General features: G+C 40.1%; 2 protein-coding genes across 9 annotated transcripts in view; one reads left to right on the top strand and one right to left on the bottom strand.

The window, feature by feature from the left end:
- The window catches only part of RREB1 (ras responsive element binding protein 1), a 125,053-nt gene extending 121,291 nt beyond the window's left edge, over positions 1-3,762 (top strand). For all 3 annotated transcript variants that reach the window (XM_074899634.1, XM_074899636.1, XM_074899637.1), the window contains one exon: positions 1-3,762. In XM_074899634.1, the coding sequence (XP_074755735.1) occupies positions 1-521 (521 nt within the window). In that variant the 3' untranslated portion in view covers positions 522-3,762.
- SSR1 (signal sequence receptor subunit 1) overlaps positions 3,233-24,720 on the bottom strand; it is a 24,909-nt gene continuing 3,421 nt past the window's right edge. For 2 of the 6 annotated variants that reach the window (XM_074899642.1, XM_074899641.1), the window contains exons 3-8: positions 23,316-23,403; positions 22,882-23,144; positions 22,059-22,135; positions 20,507-20,585; positions 19,447-19,540; positions 12,158-16,998 (exon numbers count right to left, since the gene is read on the bottom strand). In XM_074899642.1, coding sequence (XP_074755743.1) covers positions 16,931-16,998; positions 19,447-19,540; positions 20,507-20,585; positions 22,059-22,135; positions 22,882-23,144; positions 23,316-23,403 — 669 coding nt within the window. In that variant the 3' untranslated portion in view covers positions 12,158-16,930. Of the gene's footprint in view, positions 4,476-12,157; positions 16,999-19,009; positions 19,078-19,446; positions 19,541-20,506; positions 20,586-22,058; positions 22,136-22,881; positions 23,145-23,315; positions 23,404-24,720 lie in introns of those variants that run through there. The other 4 variants (XM_074899638.1, XM_074899639.1, XM_074899640.1 and 1 more) reach the window with 4 other exon arrangements.

The following is a 24,720-nucleotide window of genomic DNA, read 5'->3' on the forward strand; positions in this document are numbered from 1 at the left end:
GTGAGAGACCATACAAGTGTCAAACCTGTGAACGGACCTTCACTCTGAAACACAGCCTGGTTCGTCACCAGCGCATACATCAGAAAGTCAAAAATGCCCGAAACCATGGGAAGGAGAGCGACAAGGAGGAGACCCAGTCAAGGTGTGGAGAAGACAGTGAAAATGAGTCTAGCCACAGTGGCACCAACCCCATCTCAGAAAATGAGTGCGACTCTGCGGGGGGTGTCAGTAGCCATACATCCCTCATGGGAAGTCGAAAAGAGTCCCTGGCTGGCACTGTCAAGGACTCCCCCTGCAGAGAAGAGAGGCCGAGTGGGCGAGGAGCTGGCACCTGCCTCGCGGAACCCACCAAGAGTGCACAGAAGCAGACCGCAAAAGACCAGGAACCTCGGGGTAGCTCCGAGCACGAGAGGCCGTCAGGTTTCATTCAAGACTTGCTGGAGATGCACAACAAAAAGTCTCCCATGAATCACATCCTTGCCTCTGCAGACAGTGCGCCTCAGCTCTTGGGGGTTGAGTGACTTGCTAGGAGGTTGGACCCGTCCCAGCACGCAAACTGAAGCCAGGTTGCTGGAGTCTTGTTTTGGAAGAGTGACCTACAGCTGTGGGGAGAGTATGGCAGACTGAACGCGGTGCCATATGCCTTTCAGTATAATAATGCAACAGACTACAGTATATACTGATTTGAGTGCCTTACTACTTTATTAGATCTTTTGGTATTATAGATTTTTTTCAAAAATGATTTTTTTTTTTTTTTTTAATATTTTAATGAATTATTTGGAGAGGACCTTTTTCATTTAAGCATTAATGTTACCTTTTGTATTGGTGCGCGTGAGCTTGTTCTTGTATATCTGTGATAGTCGCTGTGTTTGTTCTCTGAGCTGGAAATGGGGGCAGTGGGGTGGGAGGCCCTTGGATACCACAGCCAATAACTGGAAGAAAAATGATGTGAATTTCATATGAAATAGTCAGAGGAAACGCAGATGAGATGTTGACTTACTGTTCTTTCTCAGTAGATGTTCTTGCATTTGCCACATGGTGGAGCATTAAGCCTGTTCCAGGCCTGAACAACGTGGCAGTTGAAGGTGTTCAGAGTGGTTCAAGCCGAGAGCAGGAAACACAACAGATTTCAACCTCACACTTGTTTCCACTTTTCAGCATTAGAAGTGGTCTCCTAAATCCTAGAGGTTTTTTTCTGTCCATCGTGGACTGAGCGTGTCTACAGAGAAGAGTTACATAGCAACGTAACCTATGGAAATTATGCACCCGCTGTTATATATGTTTGATTTGCTTCAGTATATTATTATTATTATTATTTTATTATTATTTTATAAATCCATCAGTTTGCTTGTCTCTGCAGTCAGCAGAAACCAATGGGCAATATTTGCCCACGCAGATGTATAATGCAGCTTGGATCCCCTCTCAAAATGTGTTTGACTTAACGCTTTCACCAGCTCCTCTTCTTATGTTGCAGCTCTTCTACTGTACTTTAAATGAAACCCTTCCTCTGACCGGAGAGTCAAATGGAGGCCAGCGAGGTATCATCACACCTGTACAGGGGAACATCTCACTCGTGGTGGGGTGCGAGTGCGTGCGTGTGGGTGCGTGTGCGTGTGTGTGTGTCGGGGGGAGAAGCGTGCGAGAACGAGGGGGCTGTGTAAGGCCCCTCCAAGTGCATAAGAAAGGCACTGCGAGTACTAGGTTAATCTTGTTGCAATGACATCGGTGACAGCGTGTGTTACTTAAAGAGCAAAGTTACTCCGTCTTCCAGTTGAAAGCAAGCAAGAGAGAAATGCGAGCCTTACCGTCATCTTGCTACTGTCATGTTCTAGAGCAAGAAAGTACTACTGGTAATAAAACTACAGATATAAGACATGTTAAAAATAAATAAAATAAATTAAAAAAAAATTCTTCCTGAGATTTTGGGGTTGATGCTTGAAGACTTGAGGTGTGTGTCTAAATTTCATATCAATAATTTAACCCCTTTAATGCTGGCAGCTGGAATTTCTCCGTAGGGCTCCTGTTGCCGGCAACAGGTGACACTCCAGCCACCAATATTGAAGGGGTTAAGCAAAATGTATCCTACTGTAGCTGTGCATTTTTAGGAGTGCCCAGCATTTTTGTTGTACTTGTTGTTGTTGTTGTTGTTATTGTTGTTTGTTAATTGTCCTTCAGTCATGACCTCTGGGACAGACAGAGCCATAATAAATAGCGTTGCCGGAGCCTCACTGTGCTATTCCACCACTGCAGCCCCCCAGCCCAGCCCGCACTGTGACCCTCCCTCCCCCCCGCAGAATCGCTTTTCCTGCTCTCACCAGACATGGAGGAAGTGGGCCTCAGACCCAGTCTATATTATATAATATATATATATATCTATATATATCTATATCTATATTAAAAATTCTCCGAAAATTTCTGGAGACTGAAATCTCACTGTCCAGAATTCAAAGGAAGAGAAACGTTTTCGATTAATATTCTTGCGAATAGAATAAGAAAAAATGGTTGAGGTATATGTGATTTCTATTTTTTTTGTGTTGGTTTTTTTTTTTTTTTTTTTTTTTTTTTTAAAATAGGGATGTTTGAACCAGTTCAGAAACAAAGCTAATGCCAGATACAGACAAATCAGTCACAACCAATGATTCATTTGAAACTCTACCCAGGTGCATTCTACTTAATTAAAACCAGTTCATGCATCCCTTAAATTGTTATTACTATTATAATTATAATAATAATTATTATTATTATTTTGGGTATTTTTGGTTTTTGTCTTTTTTTTGTTTTTGTTTTTTTTGGGGTTTTTTTGCAACTCTCCACACTAAACTGCGCAATACTGTGGGGGAGAAGCCATTACTAAACTATATGCTGCAGAACAATGTAGCAAGTAATTAATTCCCAGCAGCCTGCCGGGACATCTGCTAGCAATAATCACTATTGATTTAAAGCTTTATTTAGCCTTTATCTATATCCTAGTAGAGTATAAGGTCTTGCCACATTTTATTGACATTTTTATTAGTTGAGTTTGACTGAGAACCGTTGCTGTTGTTGGGTTTTTTTTTGTTTCCCCTCCTCCCCCAATATTAAACTGTGAAATTTATAATGTGTTTAAACTATGGGTGAATCTTAGGCTTTAGTTTGCATGTTCAGCTAATTTGTCTCTATACGATTTTTGTTTGAATCTTTTTATTTTTTTTCCTCTCTCAGGGCTTTTACAAAAAACAAAAAACAACAAAAAAAGAGGATCTTCTGAAATTCTTTTGCCTGAGTTGCAATGGACTTAACATTGAGATAATTCAATCACTACATTAAGCACTTGACTGTGAAAGCGCAAAAAAAATAAACAAAGGAAAAAGAAAAAAAAAAAAAAGAGAACCTTGTTTGAGGCTGTTGTGAAATAACTTTTGGGGGCTATGTGACAGTCTGATTCCATTTTCAGAATGATTCATCATCTTCTCTTTCCTCTCTGTATGTCTCCTTTCTCTCTTCTCTCTCTCCACGAAGGAAGTTTAATCCTAGTGATTTCATCCCATGCAGGAAACAGTAATAAATGTGTAGAATTCATATTTTTCTAAAGGGAACTTAAACTGCTGCTACGAATTGTGTACAAGACTGGTTTATGCCACATGAACAGAGAATCACACATTTGTTTTGGTACTTTTATTCCTCTTTTTATTCAGTTGTACAGTACTTCCAAATTCAAAATAAAAAGTAAAAGTTGTTCTGTATCAAACCATCTAAGCAATAAAATGTTATATTTAAAAATTATAGGTTACAAAATGGACGTGGCTCTTCTTGTGGGTTTGTTGTAACTTGCTTTCAGACATCTCTGGTAGAGGATGATGTACAGGCCGGAGCTTATCTGTGCAAATAGCATCACTGTTTCTCTTCCTTCAGTTGAACTGAGTTTGAGTTGGAGATGATTGCAGCTCTTTGAAAATTAATTTTGACCACCATTTTCTGGTAGCCAAGCCCCTTTGAAATGGTGCTTTTCTCTCAGTGCAGTTCCTTAACGTAGCAACTGAAGACAGCAGAAAAGTGCTGTGGTGCCGATTTTCCTACACAGGCATTGGGTCAGGGTTCTCTTTCCTTTTTTTGTTAATTGTAGCCCCATGATCACGTAAGTGAGTGTCCTTCCAGCGCGTTGTGGTGCTTAACAGTCTATCAGTTGTTTTTTATATAAATTAAATAGGTTTCTGCCAGAGTAGTTTTCTTTTTGCATAAATGTGTATGGCTGTGAAATCTTCACGGTGTATTCAGAAGCCACGTGCATGTGTTAAAAAAAGAGAGAAATCCTTTGTTTTGGTGTGTTGGAGCTGCCTTAGCTTCATTTTATATGCTTTCCTATAAATAAAACACATTTCACAGGACAGTGACCCAGAGAATCATCTGAGTTGCGTATCCAGCTGTGGAGGCCAGGGAACTGCAACGAAGCTGAAGCATCCGCATCTTCCTAAGTCCTGCTGGGGGGGTGGTTCTTTCTGGTAGAGAAGTGAACCAGATTCAGAATCAGAGAGGCATACCCAGGGGTAAACTGGTGCTGCTTTCCTCCCTCTGGCCTCCTTTACCTTCATGACAGAGGTTAAAATTCCCCCCAGCACTCTCCCTGTTGAGGACCTAGTCCCTCACTGCTGAACAGGGACAGCCTAAAAGAAGAGTCAGCCAGCCAGCTCTGCCCCAAACCAGGGGTATCTGATGAAGCAGGGCCTTGTGAAGTATCTCTGGGTGAGCTGAAGGGGTGGAAACAAGATTTCTGAGAGGAGACCTGCAGAAAAATCACTTTATTCACTCTTCTACCCCCTGGCCTGAGAAATCTCCCTTCCTCTTGTGAGACTGATGGGAAACTCACATCCAAAGGGTGTGGGGACCTGGCATGAGGGGTAAAATCAAACGGGATGAGTTTATGTGGCTAGGAAGTGATTGTGTCTAATTACTTAGGAAAGAGATGACTTAGCACTTGGTTCTGGGCCATGGAAGGGTATGGTGTGCCCAGTCCTTTTCTCCTTCTACCTAAATTTGACTGTGACCATTCCCGAGCTGGGAATTTCCTTGCTTTTGCCTTCAACAGGGTAACATCCTGCAGGCCAGCTGAACTTTGCTCCTTGCTGGCGTTTCCCTCACCCTCCTCCTGCCTCCACTCCTCCCCACTGGCAGTGGTAGCTAGAGCTGGCCTGAAACACCAGGTTAACAGAGGGATGGGGAGGTGGTGCTGTCTCCATGTACCTCCTCCAACTTGCTTCTTCCTTGCCTTATTCCCTAAAGCTTTTTTCCCACCTTTTTAAATGTGAAGCTGCAGGTTAATTCTTGACATGGGTGGAGACAGTGGTACAGCTCCCCATGTTGTGGGTCTGTCTCACATCACTGCCTCGGGTGTGGAGTCCATGCGCTCACCCCAGAGCGTTAAGGTTTGGGAAAGATATAAATCCTCTGCCACCAGAGGGGTGCCTTGGCAGCGAGGGCCACCAGGAGGGTGTTTATTTCCAAGTGTGGAGTATGAATCTGTGGGCTGTGGGCCACAGGGATGGGCAGGAGAGCTGGTTTGAGGTAGGGTGAAAATTGGCTGTCCCAAAGCAGGATGCGGAGCCCAGTGGGAGCATCTTTTGCATCTTTACTGCTACTGAAATGCAAACTGGTAAAGAGAAAGGAATAAAAGCATTTGTTTTCCATTATCCAGCTGTCACAAAGTACCCAGCGTTGGAAGGATGGAGGGCCGTATACCTACACCTAGATCTTCAGGAAGTGAGTACAATGAGAAATGATGTGCTGTTGATTCTATTAATGTAGTGATTTGCCCTGTTCTGTTGAAAAATGTCTGAAACAAAATTACTCGTGATTTAACTAGCGAAGGTGGCAAGGGGCAAAAGTTTACTTGAAAGCTTTCCTTGTTCACAAGCCTCTGGTTTGGGGAATCACACATGACTTTTTCTTCAGGCATTTCAATAGAGTTACAATTGGATTGAAAATGTCACTTTCGGAAACTCTGAGGTTTAGGACTATCTGCAAAAGTGAGCTGCAAGACCCCAGCATGGAATAACTGACCCTTTCTGTAGGTCAAACAGTCTAAGGGGCATCATCTTTTATCATCCACTCAATGCAGGAAAAGGATGGAGAAATGCATCAGATTGTTTAATTGGGACTGTTTAATTGGGATTGTTCAACTGCTGGACTGGACTAAATGGGCCACACTGACATTTCCTAGAACTTGGGTACCCGAGCAGCCAACATCAGGGAGGGAAATGCACCAGTATCTTCTGGTGACGTGGGTCACTTGAGCTCTCCGACCTAGGAGCTGTGTAAAGCACTTCCCTCTCCAGTCCCTTTCCTTGGCAGGAACTGTAACCACCCGCACAGGGGAGCGGCTCACTGCACCCATGCTGTGACAGCACAACGAGCAATAGGAAGATGATGGGTTTTGCTCTCCAATCTGTTTTAATAAGGGAACAGCCACATTTTTGACTTGGGGGGAGTATTAAAATCTCCTTCAAGTCAGAGAGGAGCTGAATGTTTGACAAAAAAATGGTCCAAGGTGTGTGTGTGAAAAGGTTTGTATCTAACCTGCTAATGGGATGACATTATTTGCCTAGCCTAGACTGCCTGTGTGGTAGCAGACCTGGGGAGAGGGCCAGTTGCCTGTCCGCGTACATACTGCATGTAGTATGCAGTAGCACCATGTCCCTGTGGTGACCCCTGGACTTGGGGTCCTGTGTGAGCTCTGGAGTTCCTGGGCTTGGGTTTGGCCTCCAGCCCCACACTGGAGCTGCCCTCCCTGATCCATGTCCTCATGTGCACACACAGGGAACAGGGGAACCAAATGGCCAGGAGAGACCACAGGATTTCCCTAGTCTTGGGCAATTAGTGCCATGCTGGATCACAGGATTAAAGTGGAAATATCCCTAAAATGACAGGAGGTTCAGCACAGCTGGGATTCTTGAGCCAACAGCCCTGCTGAGGGGCTATACACTTGCAGTCTGTTCCTCTGGTTTTGAAGTCAGGCAAAGCTTTGTTTCAGAGCCCCTTCCAGAGCCTAAAGCGTGTCCTGCAGATGCACCGACCTGCACTCCACAAGTTTGAAGCTCTTGGCCTTTCTCAGCAGGGCCATGCTGGTGTCCCTCCTAGTCACCTCAGCTGAGGATTGTTATTGAGGATGCAGTTTTAGATGATTTAACCCCTTCTTACCAGTCCTGAAAGGACAATTTGTATCAAGCAAGCACGTGTTTCTCCTACATGTCAAGTGGGTGTCAGGCACTGGTGACGTGTGCCCTTGGTCCTATGAAAAGTTAAGGACTCACTTGTCCTGTGAAGTGCGTGTGTTTGCTTGGGACTGATTAGAGGACTAGGGGGGCAGAGCACAGGGAGGAGTGTTGTGGGGCAGAATTATTGGGTGGTTTAGGATCTCTCACCAGCTGCACCTCTTCCAGGTGCAAAGGCTGAAAGAGCAGACCTGTGTGCTGCCAGGGCTCACCAGTGGCTTCACCCGGGCAGTGAGGCCTATTTAATGCAAGGGGGGGGGGGGGAGGGTAGGATGGGGATAAGGAGAAGAGTGTTCTATTTATGCACTGCTGAAGAAGCAGCAGCAGATCGGCATTGTAAAAAGATATTAATGAAGCTGTTTTTCCAGTAAGATCTCTTTTTTTTAAAAGAAATTAAGTGGATTAACAGCCAGGAAGAAGGTGGTGGAGAGGCAGAGGGAAGTTGGCCTGCTCACAGACAGCAGCTAAGACACAGATTGATGGCAGGTTACTGCACAGAATGGGGTGTCAAGGAGCTATAGGAACATCTACCTTGCTGTTGCTGGCTGCGCACGTCACCTCAGGTAGGTGACGTGTAATCTGCACGTCAGTGTTAATGGGGTGCCTGGCAGAGGGGAAAGTTGACTGGATTCTCTAGGGAAATGAAAACCTTCAGAGTATTCCTAGGTAAGGAGCCAAGATGCCTTCATTTCACTATGCATCTGCAATCACCCTGTAGAGCTGAAACTAGGTAAAGAGTCGGAGTTGAGAAGCACTCGTGAGCCTTTCCAAAAAATCTAGTATTGCCTCCTACTTTCAGTTCTCAAGTCCCCTCAGAGTCTAAAAAAAGCCACATTCAAAGGAAGCAGGAGTTTTTCCTATGTTAAATACTAGTAAGTGGGAAGCCTTCTCTGGCTCACTGAACCTCACAAGCGTAATGTGGTAGGAAACCTTGTAGCAATCCTCTGAGTAGTAGGAACTGAAAATAGCTTTCTCCTTTGCTGTGCTTGTTGTTTATTTCTCCCATGCCAGATACGTCTCTTGTTTGTCAGGGAAAACTGCCAGGAGAGTATGAGGAAACTCTGGATGATGGGCGTTTGGAATACGCTGCTGTGAAAGCGTTTGAACTTCTCTAGGGCCTTTCAGCAAAGGGTTGTGAAGCAGTTTACAAATATCAGTCAATAGGAGACTGTAAATAACAGAGAAGCTTGCTGGAGAAAAGGCTTTCATCATGAAAGGCCTGATCTATTTTCATAATCTCAGAGGTTAATGTGGTAAAGGCCAGCTCTGCTGTGGGCTGACTTTCCGTCAGTAATTTTTAGCCTGTAACCACGAAGGGAGCATGGCCACGCTACTCATAAAAGTGTGCAAAGGTTAGGACAAAATGTCAGCTAGAGACATTGCTGGTTCTCCTGCAACATATGATCCGAGAAACAGCAAAACATGTCTCTTTGCAGCAGGTATGCAAAGAATTGGCCCTGCATGAGTGTGTGCGAGCATGTGTTTGTGCACACAGGCCTAGCAGCCCCTGCCCTCGGACAAGGAGTGGGTGAAGAAATTATTTCAGTTACATTTGGATAACTAAAGCAATTAATATGTTAACCTTTCCTCCCATCTCCTGTTATCTGATTGTACCAAGAATGATGACAGCTTCCATTTGCAACTAGACTTGTCTTAAATGAGGCACATCTGACTTCCAATGGATCTGCATCCAAAATAAATATTTGTATTTTATTTTAGGGTGAGGGCAGTGCTAGCTGTGAGATGTAGGCTTGCTTTGACCAATAAATATTTCTCTAGTGTGTTTGCAACTCAAGGTTTACCATGTGACCAGTGCCTGAGAAAGGAAAAGTGACTGGGTAAAACTTGGCTGTAAACAAAAACTGTAACTTGCTTTTTTCCTTGCTGTTTTCCTGTTTCTACTGAAGTGTAGCCCTACTTGATGCACAGGGCTCCCAGGCAGCAGCTGGGGAGGAGGCGGAACACTGTAGGATATGTGCTATCTTATGTGCCGTTGCTGAGCGGGATACAATACTCATCCATTTGCTCACTTTGCCAGTAGATCTCTATTTGGTGTCAGGATACTTAACATCAATTCATCTGTTGCCTTCAAGATGCCTATATGAATAAATCTTTACAGGCTTCAAGGTTACATACATCAGGTCGATTATACTCCACAGCTAGAGAAAATCAAAGTATCAATCTGCCAGCATATACACAGCAATCTGTGAAAAGTCTGTACCACAACACAGCAACTTTCATTTTTGATCTCCTGTCTAGATTGTTATCTGACAGTACCTTTTGGAGTTCAAACCACAGGGCCTTCTACTGCAGCTACCTGAAGCCCAGAACCAGCTCTGAGCTGGCTGGAAAAGCTTGCCAGGGGTGTAGGTAAGGGAGAGGAAAGGATCTGGAGAACAGAGGGGCCTGTGCACCTCATTTTGGCACAGGATGCAGAGCCACATGCTGCTTTCAATGCATTTTGTTATTACTTTTTGGGGAACGCACCTCTCATAAAGGGTTTTAAAGTTTTTTCTGAACCAAAATATTTTGTGTAGCAGCTGTAAAACACCTGCTTAAAAATTAAGGCACTTAAGTTGAACAACACTTTTAATTAAAAGTGATAGCAGCTCCCTCCAAGGGTTCCTTGTGGCAGCCTTTTACTGAACTGCAGCTGTGGGACATTTTGGTGTTTGTCAGCAGATCCCTGGTGGCCTGTACTTATTACCACTACAGTGAATCAGTGACATCTGTTTTGATACATTCTACAAATCCAGCAATAGCAGCAATGACGGGGTGATGCCCCTGGGCGATTTCACTAAAGGAAAACTGCAGTAACCACAAGGAGTGCTGCACCTCACTAAAGGATCAGTAAATGACACCCAGTGAGATGCTTTTCACAGAAACACAGGAAACATCTTGCCCTGAGTGAGCACAGAATAACACTACTCAGTGAGGTCTGTGATCGTTCTCGCTCTGTGACTGCAACTGATGCCTTGTACTTCGTCCTTGCTCTATCTTTCAGCTGAGGGTGGATGGTGATAGGACACTGCAGTATCACAACCTGTCAGACTACTGAACTACTACTACTTTCACTGGAAAGGAGATGGTCCCTGTGTAGTGTGGTTTTTAAAATACAAGCTAAATCCTGTTTCATTTGTTTTTTTCTTTCTGAAAGACTGCCTTTCCTGTGGTGCTTAACAGCAAGATGGGCCTCCTGGTTGTCAGCTTGCTTATAATAGCAACTAGTTAGGATTAGTGGGGCAAAATGTCATTTCCAGCTGTGAGAAATACTTCCACTCTTTATGAATGAAGCACCATTACAAACAACCATTCATGAACAAAGTCTTAAATACTGGCTTTAGGGAGAATATAACACACTTCATAATCAAGTTTGTTAGGGTATTTACACTTTCTTCCAATTATAACCTGTTATTTTGGTGACAATGTTTGTTATGCTGTACGTGACAGTCATCAGATGCTACTAAACTCTAACTTTTCATTTCCAACTGAAACCTGCAATAGGGTATTTTAAGACCTTCCTCTTTTCAGTGTAGACTCCTGCTAAAAAAAAAAAAGTTTGTTCTTTCCATCTCTCTTGGAAACTTTCTGGTGGACTTGGCAGCTGAGGTTGGGATCAAGCATGCTGTCAGGGGAAGGTTCTGTGCACTGCCTGCTTCTGTAGTGCTGTGGATCCTGGCTCATGCAAGGAAGTACACTTCAGTGTTCTGATGGATGGGACTGATTCATCTTCCACAGAAAAAACACTCTAGCTAAAGACAGGATGTGGATCTATTTATGTCTGAACATGGTTGAGGTGCACATGAAGTTAAAAGGCCCAATTCAGTCTAACTTCAGTCACAAGAAACTTTGCTGAGAGCCAGGAAACCAGATGACAAAAGAGGTAGTGTCACTGTCATCCCTGATGATGCAGCACCTCACACTGACCCTGTAGATGTTTAGCCCTGACTTTTTTTGGAAGCAAATGCAGGACACTAGTATCTATAGTTTCTCATAGTTTTAAGTTTCACATTGTGAATTATTTTCCTAAAAGCACAGAAAAATGCAGTGCTCAGACTTACTTCAGTGACCAAGACAGAGCAAAGAATGATTAAGTCAGACACAGTCGTTCTAGCCCATCCATTTAGATGCTGCTCTCTGAGAAGGGACTAAAGCTCTCTCGTGTTTGTCTTGTTATGAGAAGCAGCTGATTGGGAGATCCCTCAACTGGCAGCTTTTGGTATTGCTGGCTATAATAATTTCCAACTAGTGAATTTAGGATTGTATTTTATCTTCAGGGTAAATTCTTGTTATCACCAATGCAGCTTCATTTCAATGAAAACTATACTGTCTAGCTTCACCCAGGCCCTGTAGGGCAGAACTGTATTTGTTTTACTAGAATATACACTTTAGGTTATCTTGAAAATTTCTCTTATTCAGATACTTGCATTGCTATGTATGTTAACTCCCAAGTATCCACTATGTGAAAGAGCCAGCTCCTAAATTCACATAATGAAACGGGAACTTATGTGGCACAGGAAAACTCAGTTAAGGCAGGAAAAGCTCTAGTTTCCATGTAAACTGAATAGACCAAAAGAGATGAGGACAGACAGGTTAAGTTTCAGTTTTCCCTCACCAGTTAAGGAACTGGTATGTTACAATACTGAAATTTTACTGCATCTTGGTTAATACAAATTTATAATCAAGACTAACATGAGCAGACAGAAAGAACACCTACTAAAATTAAGACGGCAGTGACTAATTTAGAAAGAATAGAGACCAATATGAAGTCTCAGAAATCTATCTTGATCTTTTCAGGGAAAGATGAGGCAGACCTCAATTTTGAGACTTTATGTGCTCTGGGAGCTAAAAATACATCTTAAAAGCAGTTGTGTTAAGTTTCCCCTTATTTATCCACAGATGTAGTTCACAAATACAGGAGTCACAGCACCCTTTATTATTTAACCATTTTTGGGTTTTGTTTCCTTTTTCCTATCCTTCTGTTTGGAGGTAGTACACCTTCAGTATTGCTGCCTGAATATTACTGTTGGCTTGGTCAGACAATGGCATACACTTTAAAGCTATATGGGTTTGGCCTTGTTTTAACTTTGGGCTCCAGCAGCCTCTAAGCATCTTAACAGATCTTTTGATGCTGCCTACAGTAACAACAGGTTATTCTTTCTGGAAATGTAGGGGATTGGCTCAGTTCTAACAGATCAGGATTCAGAAATCTAGTGAACATTATCCCAGGGCCCTCCCTTATTCTTATAAAGAATTTAGTCTTAATATTAGTCCATTGTCAAAAAAAAAATAAATCACAGAACACTTCCTTGCTATTATTCCCACTCCAAATACACTTGTAGAAAAGCTGCTTTTTAATAGAAGCATGTTTTCACTCTGAGCGTATTTGCTACTACAGGTTGCTTATCAAGAAAAAGAGCACCAGCATACCACTTGGGCCTTTTGGTGCCATACTTATGCTTTATTTAAAAAAAAAAAGCTACACAAGGCTAAGAAAAAAAATCAAGCTTACTTTACAAAAAACCTGCAGCTGTTTTCAAGAGATGTGATCTCACTTATAAATGAAAGTCAGCAGGTAAGAAAGTAAATGTTAATTTAACATTTAATTTGCAGTACATCATCTGAACTTAATCATCCAAAACAGTCACTCAAACTGACTGTTGATTGTATCTACACAATCATCTAGATCATGTGATTTAAAAAAATCCCTGGGAAAATTTAGAGAAATGGAAAAATGTCAGAAGAATGTTATTTAGCCCAACTATAAGCACCTACAGAAACTGAAAGATCTTTCTGGCTTTACTCTCCTCTAAGTTAACTGCAATTCTTGTGTATTTAAGACAAGTTTTAAGTGTAAAACTGCTAAATTCCGCTCAGTGAGGGTATTAAAACTGATGCAACATGAATCTACATAGTTACCATCAAGTTACACTAGTGCTATGTCTTACTATCTTCATAGAAGTGTACTGTGCAATCTCAAGTAATTCAAAACGCTCCTGAAAAAGCCCTTGTGTCACTCCTGTGAGGTAGGTACTGTCCTTCCTTTGGAGGGAAAAAAAAAAAAAAAGAACAGACTCAGCTGCTGCTCAGTACATCAGGCACACTGACAAACAGATCCACCAGCCTACATTACTATTTGATTTTCCTTCTGCTTCCCTGAATGCAGAGCTTTCAATGGCAACATTCTGTTCAGTACTGTGCATTCCAGAAATAGTGAATGATGCTTTTGATCACAACCATTCCAAGGTAAAGATGTTCAGCATAACTGTTTTGAAACAAACAGAAGTATTGCTGTCACTAGTCTGCTCCATTCATCTCCACTGCCAACAATTTATTATTTTGTACATGAAGACTAAAGATGGTATCTTATCCTTTAGTCTGACAGCCACTCACTCTGATTAAATATGGGGGAAAAAAATATGAACTGCTCTCACAAACCAGACAGCATACAGAGGCTCACAGGTGTCAAATGCAGATCAAGTATAGCTAAATTAATGCTTTGCTACCACTGTAGAAATGCCCTCTAAAGCAGTTTTTCTCACCCCAAGTATAGACTCATTAAGCCTTCACAATTTTTTGAACCAGTTAAGGAGCTGTGAGAAAGGAGTTATTAGCGGTCCTTTGCACTAAGGGCATAGTTTATTTGCCATCTAAAACCATTTTAGTATCTCTTACTAATAAGGAAAAATCCCTAGCCCATATCTTTCAGAGCCCTTGCTTCTCTTCTCATAACCTCACATGAGTAGTTTTGTGGTAGTGTAGTAAGCATGCTGAAAACTAGACTGGTAAGAATTACACAAATGCTTGTGCTGCCACACAGAAAGGGGTGCCACAGACACAAAATTGCTACTTGTTCCATCTTAAAATTAATGAAACTATACCCTACTCAGCTGATGGTAATAATGGTACCAGTAACATACCTCTGACACCAAGCTGTCTAAAAATTGAGTAGAAAATTCAAGTATCAAAATAAAAGTTGTTAAACAAGATAAATCAACAACTACATTCTCCCATTTGAAGAAATCTAAGTGTAGTAGCCTGGCCTATTAACTAGAAATAATGTAAGAGATACAAAGTTCAATCATCACTATACACTAGAATGTTATTGCTAAATTTCAGCTACAGCAAACTAACAAGGAATTCAAAACTGTTACTTCATTTATCATGAGCAGTAGTGGACTGCTGGCCACTGTTCATACTTACTGATTCTGGAAATTACTAGGAACCATCCACAGTGAATGCCACACTATGATCAGAAAGTCAGTCTTGTTACAACTGGACTTTCACATTGCTAGCTCCTGTGCAGGTTGCTGAACTGTCTACTCTCTTCTTTGATGCTCGGAACTTAAGCATTTGGATGTTAACCACCATGTACAGAGAAGAAAGCTGAAACCTTCAAATAAGTATTTCTTACTTGTACAGTCCTTCAGCCCTTTGGTTTCTTAAGTCTTGGTCAGTGTGAGACTTCTGAAGGCCTAATTTGTTCCAAAAGTCAATCAGTAAGGGCTAAACTATCTATCTGAACAAATGAAACTAGGATATTACAAATTAGTATCCTCTGTTCTGATCCCCTCTTTTCCTAGTGTACCACTATCTAGAGCAGCTCTCATCATTGCCCCCTTCAGAAGAGTACCTTCCTATCTTGGGGAGAATTGGAGTATACCTTTTAAGATTACTTATTACCAGAAAATGAAAAAAAAAATATCTTGATTTCAGGTTAGAGACATAATTCAAGAGGGAACTTGGAAGTTCTGTATATCAGGTGCTGCAATAGCTATAAGGTTTTAGCAAACAAAGCATTTAATATATAAACACATCAGTGAATCAATGCAAGCTTGAATATAAACCCATAAACCTACTGCAGAACCAGCCAGATTACATCACTATACACAAAGTTGTTCCACACAATTTGAGTGGAGATACCTCTTACAGAATTAGCTTTCAACTATTTGCCAAGTAATTTGTATGATGATTCAGCAATCTTAACTATTAAAAATATTCTGCATGGGCTAGCTGTATTAAAGGGAAGTTGAACAAAGCATCTTTGAGGTTGCTTCTCCTATTCTTATCTTTTCCCTAGCAAAATGAATCAAGAACACTTTCACAGCTCATTCTGGCAAAGTGTAGAGTAAAATAGTGCCAGTACAGGTAGTTTCAGAGTTTAGATGCTTCAAACCCACTATGACATGACGTGCAAGTATTGCTCAGCATTCATTGGCTCAGAAGCTCAGTCCCTGCAGAGCAAGTGTAGATCTAGAAGAGCACTTCCATATGTAGGGATCAGGAAGAGGAGAAAAAGAAAACAGAGGTCTCAAGTCAATGTCCCTTCCTGAACTCAACAAGCTTCCAGATAACCTTCAGAGACAGGAAGAGATGCAAACAATCCAAGCCTTGTCCAAGTGCAAAACTGACACTCTGCATTATCTGCTTTTTACTGTCAGTTAAATTCCTGAATGCAGTGGATATGGATCAGTATCTCAGTACCTGGTAATCATGTAAACTGTGCCTGCCGCAAAAGAAAATCCCATTTTGATTGCATATACTTCTTCTGCTTTAGTACTGAACTAACATGTAGTTAATAAATATGCATCCATGTTACTAGTAGAAAAGACAAGGTGATTAAATAACTGACCGATGTACTGACCAGTGAAAAGAAGTTTGAGATTTAAAAACTGCAAAGGATGAAATTAAATAGTTTGCCATTTAAAAAGATTATTTGAAGTCAACATTTTTTTTCAAATTCAGTTTCAAGTGTGTACAGTAAATGCAAAGTCCTTTCCCCATGTAAAGCTTTAAGAAAAGTCCACATTTTGATACATATGACATTCTAGTTTTTGGGAGAACCAAGAACTTACTGAAAGTTGTTCTGTCTTATTCAGTAATTTCTTGAGTAAACATTGCAGAGCTGCCACTATAATCAGAATACCTAAGCTGCTGGCACGACTCAATAACTAACCATTTAACAAGTTGGGTATAAAAAAAATTTATGTAGTAATACCAATTCAGCACACAAATTCCATGCTTCACAAGTTCCGCTGCTGTGTAAGAGTCTTCCTAACATCTATGCAGGTTAAGTTCAGATTTTTAGGTCACTGCATGCCCAGAGCAAAACAGCAGCAAAATATCTACCACTACGAGCAGCTATACCCAATTGTGCCTTTAGAATGCAAACTATGCAGCAATCTAGATAATCAGTGCCTTGCCACTGAAATAGGACCACACACACACTTGAGTGTGTGCATGCTGTAGAGAATAAAGTTACTTACTGAAAAATAAAAATGCATACAGATTCTGATACAGACATACAATCAAGACAGATTAAGTCACTAGACATTCAGATTCAGGGGAGGAGAAAAATCCTTCAAAGACAGCATACAGATAACAAGCCAGCATTACAAAGAACTCTAAAGGCACATTTCAGGTAACATAGTTCTGTTAAGACCAACTGCTTACACACGCAGGCACAAATCTTAATGGCTACCTTCCCCTCCCACCCCCCAACAATTAACAAAAAAAAAAAAAGAGAAGTGCATTTTCAGTAATATCAACACCACTCAGTTAATCTGTTCAGTCCAAATGTTTAGCAGTATTTTCCTTATGGTGATATGGATTCTCTGCACTACTCCAATCCAAAAAACCCAGACAGGCAGGATTAGTAAAGGTTCAACTGTTGTGCTAGTTAACATTTACTCATCAGAGCCCACTGATCTCTTCTGTGCCCTCTTGTAGGGCAACCTCCTCGGTGAAGCTTTATCTAGATTTAAAAAAAAAAAAAAAAAAGACAGTTGCATCAGTTACTACAACTACTTCAGATTAGATGTTATATGACCATCTATTTTTCTCCCTCCCAAACACAAGCCAAACTGCACTTCTAGTACAATGCATCAACACAGAGAAGCCAGTTCAAACACCTCAAGGCTTTTTTACTAATAGCATCCTAAGTAGGAGGCAACAACAACAAAAAGAGAACGTTCCTATTCTATAACATGCAACTCCAGGGTGAGGGTTGTTTGATTTGCCCATTACTAAAATGCAAAAACACCCCCAAACCCCAAAAAAACAAACCCCACACCATCTCCTGATGAAAACACATGCTCTGCTGTTTAGAAGTCATGCTCAGTAATTACACTTTTCCAAAGTTACTGAATTTTGACCATTACTGGTTTGAATTTACCTGCCTGAAGAATGTGTGACTGACTCGCCTTTAGATAACTTTGTCTTGCATAAAGTATTTCCACATTCATACAGATTAACAGAAGAAATGTTTTGGTTGTGAAAAAACACACTCTTCCAGTAAGCATCCATGTCTGACTATGAAGATGTCACTTTGTAATCAGATATCCCATACAGGCAAGCCACCCAGCTTTAGCTCTGTGATCAGAGGATGCCAGAAGCATCATCCTACTTTTAAAACTTTGACATGCCTATAATTGTCCTTTACAATGATGGTCCTTACACAGGTAGAATTTCAATCTTTGTAATATGGTAGAAAAGCTGCAATACTTTGGATGAAGTGCTGAAGTGATTGCTAAGTGTATCTGACTCAAAAATGCACATTTTCTTAAACAGAACCATCTCCAATAATTTTACTGTTTAGAATATGTGCTAACACAAGGAGCAGCCATCATGCCATTACAAGCCAATCAGTACAGTATGAAGTGTCTTTCAACAATAAAATAGTCAAGAACCTCTGAGGAGGCTATCTATTTCAAAGAATTCTAGTGTAGAGTTCTAATTAAAACTAACCTGGATCTAAAGAAAACCACAATTAAGAACAATTTAAACATCAGTTTTTCCTAAACTTTAGGTATTAAATAGATATGAATACTTATTTAGCTTCAGAAAGGGATGGGGACCCAAACATTGCCAGGATTTGGACCCATTTAGAGATAGTTTGCTCTTTGGAAAAAAAATTAGCATTTAAGGCTTTAATCTTTCTTGCTAGATTGAAGCTTTTCAAATTCCTGTGTATAGATTTTATTCTTGTGTCTCACAGAAGACAAGTGTAAAAGAAAGCTTACATTTTCAGCAGTAAAACACCAGCCCTTATTCCTATGTAATACAAGTACAGTTAAAAAGAGTGAAGAAATCAAAAAAGTGAAGTCATCAACTCCTGGGACAACTTCACTGTCACAGCTAAGGCCTCTAGCCCTTCTACACTGAACAAAGCCCAGAATATGCCTATTTCATCAAAACAGGAGTCTTTATCAAGTAAAGGTAGCTCTTGCAAACAGTTTTCAAAGCACTTCTCTTGTCTAGGATGCAAGTTGAGTGAGGCTCTCTCACCTTACCCTAACCAATGCTACTGGTGATAGTAATTCACGTGGGATAAGGAAGGGCCAGGAAGATAAACCTGACTATTAAACTATTATACACAAGGCTGAGGTTTGTTTCTCACTGGAACAAGATGTACTCAGCCATTGGCCTGACACTACATCAAGGTAACAGGGAAGACAAGATACACATCTCCATGTTAGATAAAGGGTTCTGGGAACTATGAGAAGAGATAATAGTTTCAGTAGAATATTGCTGAAGTACATTACTACAATATAAACAGAAATACATATATACATTATTTACAATATATGAAAACAAATGTATATAAAACGTGTTTGTACGGTTGCATGCATCTATTCTGTAATCTTTTACTACTCATGCTACATCACCAGTCACTGCATGCAGGAAGCTGTACTAGCCACGCTCAGTTATAACATGGACAACACATTAAGCACTTTGACTCTTTAAATCACTAGAGTGTGTCTCACCTCTTCTACTCTGCACTGAAGCCATGGGAAAGCAAAACAGAAGAAACAGCAAGAGAAGTTAGAAATATCTACAAACACACAAACACGTCTCAGACAAACTTCCAAAGAACTTGAGATTATAGATATTTTCTCCTATTTAAACCTCCTTTGTGATCCAAGCTTTGGGTAGATTTTATACTGCTGAAAAAGATTCTACAGAGCAAATTGTAGAAGTCACCAACAGTCATTATTGTACCAACCACTGAAGTTTGTTCTATAAAAGACTAGGCTGCTAATGTAATAGTAAGCAGTAAGTAAGTAATGTTCACAGTAAGCAGTGCTTTAGACAATTTTATTCTCTGCTGTTGTGAGAAACTGCTATCAGCTACTTATTTGGTTACAACTAATTGATTAAATAAGTTTGTTACAGTCTAGTTTGTGGAAGGCAGACTACTTACTTATTTGATTTAAAGTTTCTTGGGGAATCCAGCTCATATCAACATCGTTCTGATTTGATGTTCCCATCTCTACTTTCTGTACTGGTCTTTTCCTCTGAAAAGTCAAGATAGATAGATTTTTCTTTCCACAAAGTCTTGATAGCACAAGTATTAGAAATAACTAATAATGATGTTTAATGAATTGCAATTATTTTACTAAGACACAAAGTTAAGGCTAGTCAATGTATGAAGCTGTCTTTGTCGCTTATCTTAAGCTATCTTTACCATTAACAATTTTATTCACTTAAGCTTGGCATTACCACTTCTAATGCCTCAATACTTATTCCACACAAAGATAAAGATTTCATGCATGCCTGGGCAAGTTCATTATACTTGTTACAAAAAATGGCTGATTAATCAAACTTTGTGATGAGCAGTTTTGTTACACTTTCTCAGATTAGCACAACATTCCATACTTTTTCCCCAAAGGAAGCTACCTCAAAAGTATCATAAGCCAGACTACATGAAGACGTAACCTATGCATTGCATGCGGATGAGGCTTAAGCTTTTTATTTCAACAGCTTTTACTTGCCAGATTACTTACATGGACAAACCCTTAGCTGTATAACTTTATAAATGGAATGCAGAAGACCCCAATCAGCACTACGGCAAAGCACTGATAAGAACTAAAGAACTAGACAACTGTTTTCCCAAAAGTTTGACATAGATTAACTAATAGATAAGAAATAGAGAGCATTGGGAAAGTTTACCCAGTAAGTATTGCATCAGTAGCTGCACACATCCAGTGACTGGGAGGTACTGAAGATTCCAATTCAACCACTTCAGTGTGGTGCAAAAGAGCAGACCCAAAGAGCATTAAGGAAGCAACCTAAATGTCTCCAATTATGAGCATTTTTTGAAAATAACTCTAGTTTTCCCAGTAATCTCCAAGGTCTTGGTTCTGAAAGTAAATCTTCCAAAGTTCTACCTGTACCATCATACCCCAGAAGCAATTACGGAATTGTTTTCATATTGGTATGGTCTTGTATTAGCAAGTATACAGACAAAATACACTACCCACCTTCCTGGATTCTAGTAACTGATGTAGGCCAACAATGACAAGTAGACCCAGTCCAGCAAGGAACATGTACATGAAGATCCTTTAAAAAACAGTTTAAGAAACGATTAACTAAAAATCTCAAGTGTTTAAGAGAGGTTTACAGAGGCATAGAAACTAAGACTAGCTTTGGCTACATGCCCACTTGTTCTTTCCCAAGTACTTTTATAGGGTGTGGATGGGGGAGAAAGTAATGAATGTTTATTGACAGCCTTAACCACTTACAAAACCCTTAAAAATCTCTTAATACACTTTTAGTACACTACTGCAAAGCAAGTGCTGCTAGCATACCAATCTACTGGCAGATCTTTCAAAGACCTTGCTTATCTTGCTCTGTCTTCCACAGTTAGAATTCTGCCTGTGCAGACAATTTTTTGAATCTCTGCATTTTAGTTTGTTTTGAAGAATTCTACCTGAAATACCTGTTGATACTTAGCAAGAGGTGAACATAACTAAAATTAATTTGGGAAGCAGGCAGGAATTTACAGGTACAGAATCTATTCCAAGTTGAACATCTTAACCTGACAAAGGAAATTATGGAATTAAACTACAGAAGAGACTTAACTGAATATCCCTCTTTTAGGGTAATTATCTACGCACAGGTCATTAACTCAAACTGGTTCTAATACTCAGAATTCTTCTGAGATCTCCTTTATCAGTGTATCATACATTTTCACATGACCAATTGTTCTTTCATTGACACTACTGCATTTGAGAAATATGAATTCATGCAACAGCGATATCTTTTGGTTGGCTTTTTTTAAAAGGAAGCTTGCTCAGAAGTCAATTTCTAACCTGTGGCAGGAGAATTCAAATATTCAGCACTGTCTACAAGTATTTATGAAGATTATATTTTTCTTAACTCACAGGTTCTCTTAAAATTCCACTCCAGTGTTAGAATATATAAAGCATATCAGCACAGCACATGCTTGCAACATATAAGGTATATCACATGTACTTAAGCCTAAGACCAGGAAAAAAAACACTCCTGAAAGATACCTGCTACAGACAGGGGTTAGTACAATACTGAATGAGTGAGAGTTCCTCTCATATCCTAAATACATCTTTCAGATTATGTAATCTTGGATTATACTGGAATGCTCCAGAAGTTATACCAGTCTTCACAGTAGGCCAATACTATGGACCCTCTGCATCTTCAATTCTTAGGTAAAAAGCACAGAGCATAACAGAAGCTTAACAGCTTTTAATTGCTATGTAGCTGTATAACATCAGGCCCTATTCCAGGTTTAAACCCCCTGAGCCAAAGCAGATGTGTAAACTGCTCGTTGACACAGTACTAATCTTGAAGACCCCTAGGATTAATACAGATCTTAATTTGGGGAAAAAGTTCATATTTGCAGTCTATCAACGTTGTACAAGTCAAACACCTGCTATGCCATCAGCAAAACAGAGCCAACCTAACATTCAATGAGGATACAAGAACTGTTCTCATTGGCACCACCAATAACCTGTTCTATCAGTATACCAACTGCACTTGAATCTCCAGTCTCCTTACGTTTCTCCATCCAGCCCATCTTCTTTTTCAATAATTGTAACAGTTTGATTGAAGACAGCATCTTGAAACACATTGCCCTATAATGAAGTTTCCACATAACATTTTAAATTAATTTCTTGAACGCATACACAAGTGTTTATCTTTTTCCATGTTCTTGGAAAAATTCTACAAAGTAGTAACTCCTGCATGAGACTTCATTAAGTTTATAAGCAGTGCAAGTTTGACTCAACACATAAAAGCACTTTTGGTGCAAGTACAAAGAACAGTCTTGGTAGTAGCAAGAAGTTACTAGAATGAGCTATTACATATGAAGGGTTCTTATTAAAACAATCAAAACAGAAAGGTACAGAAGCCTGTTAAACTTTGACCTGCACTAAAGGAGAAAAGAATCCCCTATTTTAAACCACATTCTTTTGGATAGTCTTCCCCCAGATTGCAACTACTGGCCATTTACTTGCTCCAAGTCAAATTTGCAGAGAGGATTCAGGCCGATAGGTAAATTTGCTAGCAAAGCCCAGTCAAAGTTATTTTAAAGAAAGCTTTAGCTTTTTTTTTTTTTTACATGAGTACAGCCCACTACTACACAGTTCTAAGGCATTCTACCACTGCTGATGTGACTAAGTCTAACTTCTAGAGGTAGGTGCACATGGGGGGGCTACTGTGAAACATGTAAACAGACTCACTGTGCTTATGGATCTACTGCTTTGCTTAAAAACCAGAGGCATTCAACTTTCTGAATAGGTAGTAACCTGACTGAGAAGTTCCTTCCTGACATTTCCACATCAACTAGAAAGATTAAAGTGAATTACAACATCAGGCTTACATTTACATCTCTGTAGTTGAGATTGATAACTAGTCCAAAAGGGCGACCACCCATAGGCTCAGCAGGGATGAAAGAGTACTCAAACGTGGCTTGTCTCTGTGGTGGAACCACTGTATTTAGAGGGAGAGCTGTGAAGTTCTGGATATAAAACTGATAGTCTTGAGGATACCGGAAAGAAGCATCAAGAGACTCAACAATGAAATCCTCTGCACCCTTATTGGTGAAGCCCACCAAAAATTTTACAATGTTGTTTGCTGGAAAGTCTAAAACACAAGAAAATATTCAACCATTAGAAACTTCATACACTACACCTAGACCATTTCTAAACAGAGAGTGTCTAGAACAGATTCTGGTTTTATAGCTTCACTGTTTTATGCACACATTGATATAGCGTAAGCAACAGTAAAATTGGTAGATAAGCACAAGACTCTTACCTTCACCTTTCACAAATAAGATGGTTGTATCAGCACTAGGTGAGGCTTTAGGTTCTCCTGACAAGTCTTCTTCCTCTTTTTCTTCTGTCTAAGACAAGAGACTTTTTTGAAAAATCCTATAATGAACAGTGAAGCAAAGACCATGCTTGTTTCATGAGAAACCCACGTGTCAAATCATGCAACAATGGTAAGAATTAGTATCCATTCCTGCTGTTGCAGGATTAGTATATAGTCTGTTCTCCCTCTAGATTTGATTAGCATAATTTTCAGCATTTATCTTTCTACTTGTATTTGACACAGTGACTAATCTGAACTGCATTTAGCAGTAGTGAAATATTTATAATTGGAAAGCAACAGTAAGGTCTCTGTTTGGGGGTGGAAGGAAAATAATAGAATCCAAATGTTAAGTGTTCACAACTAAGCTATTTCTATTTAGAAAACAAGCATTTCCAAAATTATAAGCAACCATAAGGCAAATAAGAGTTACTTTCACTACAGAGGGAGTGTTTATAGAAGTTTTCTGTAAGTTTTAATTCATTAACTGTTATATATGCCTGGAAATAGTTAGACTGTTGGAACTAAGTAAATTCATGGATTCACTTGTTCAAGCTCACCTTTGTGATGATCCACTTAATCTGGCAATTGCAAGCATTAAGGGCTTATTTTCCACATGGGGATCATGGGATCACCACCTCCCCCACCAAATAAAAACAAGGCTGAACCCATTCTGAACTGTCTGAACTAATTGCTTGTGAGTTAGATTATTTGATTTCACTGCTTAAACAACCTGCTTAAACAACACTGCGTAATCTTGAAGCAATGGATAGCCTACACGTACCGTGATCTAGGGAAGCCATGAACCAGAGCTGAGCACCTAGCATCTTGATTTCAAGATGCTATGCAAAACTGCATCTTCTATTTCAGTGGCAAATAAACTGCCTAAAAAGTGTAACGTTTTGTACCTGAGTCACAGACTATTTATTAAAAGCAAATTACATCCAAAAGGTTATTTAATACTCTGTCAATATCAAATACCTAGCATACCTTCTACCACTTAGCAAAGCTGGTCGACCATAAACTCACCAACTTATGAACATCAGTAAAAATCTAACAGAATAACAGTTTACCAGGTCTCCATTTTCATTATTTAGGTCTTCTCCTAATAATGTCCAAAACTTTCTTATTTTGCACCAGAACTTTGAGAAATTTTTGTACCAATTTAAGTACACTAAGTGTTGAGCAAGCCCAATACTGTACTGCTACAAGCTGATCACATAACTACTGTCATGATTTAAATCTGGCTGGCAACCAAACACCACATAGCCACTCGTTCACCCTCCCCCACCCCAGGGAATGGGGGAGAGAATTGGAGGGGTAAATGTAAGGAGACTCATAGATTGAGATG

This window comes from Athene noctua, chromosome 2, assembly GCF_965140245.1.
Source record: "Athene noctua chromosome 2, bAthNoc1.hap1.1, whole genome shotgun sequence".
In the NCBI taxonomy this organism is placed as follows: domain Eukaryota; kingdom Metazoa; phylum Chordata; class Aves; order Strigiformes; family Strigidae; genus Athene; species Athene noctua.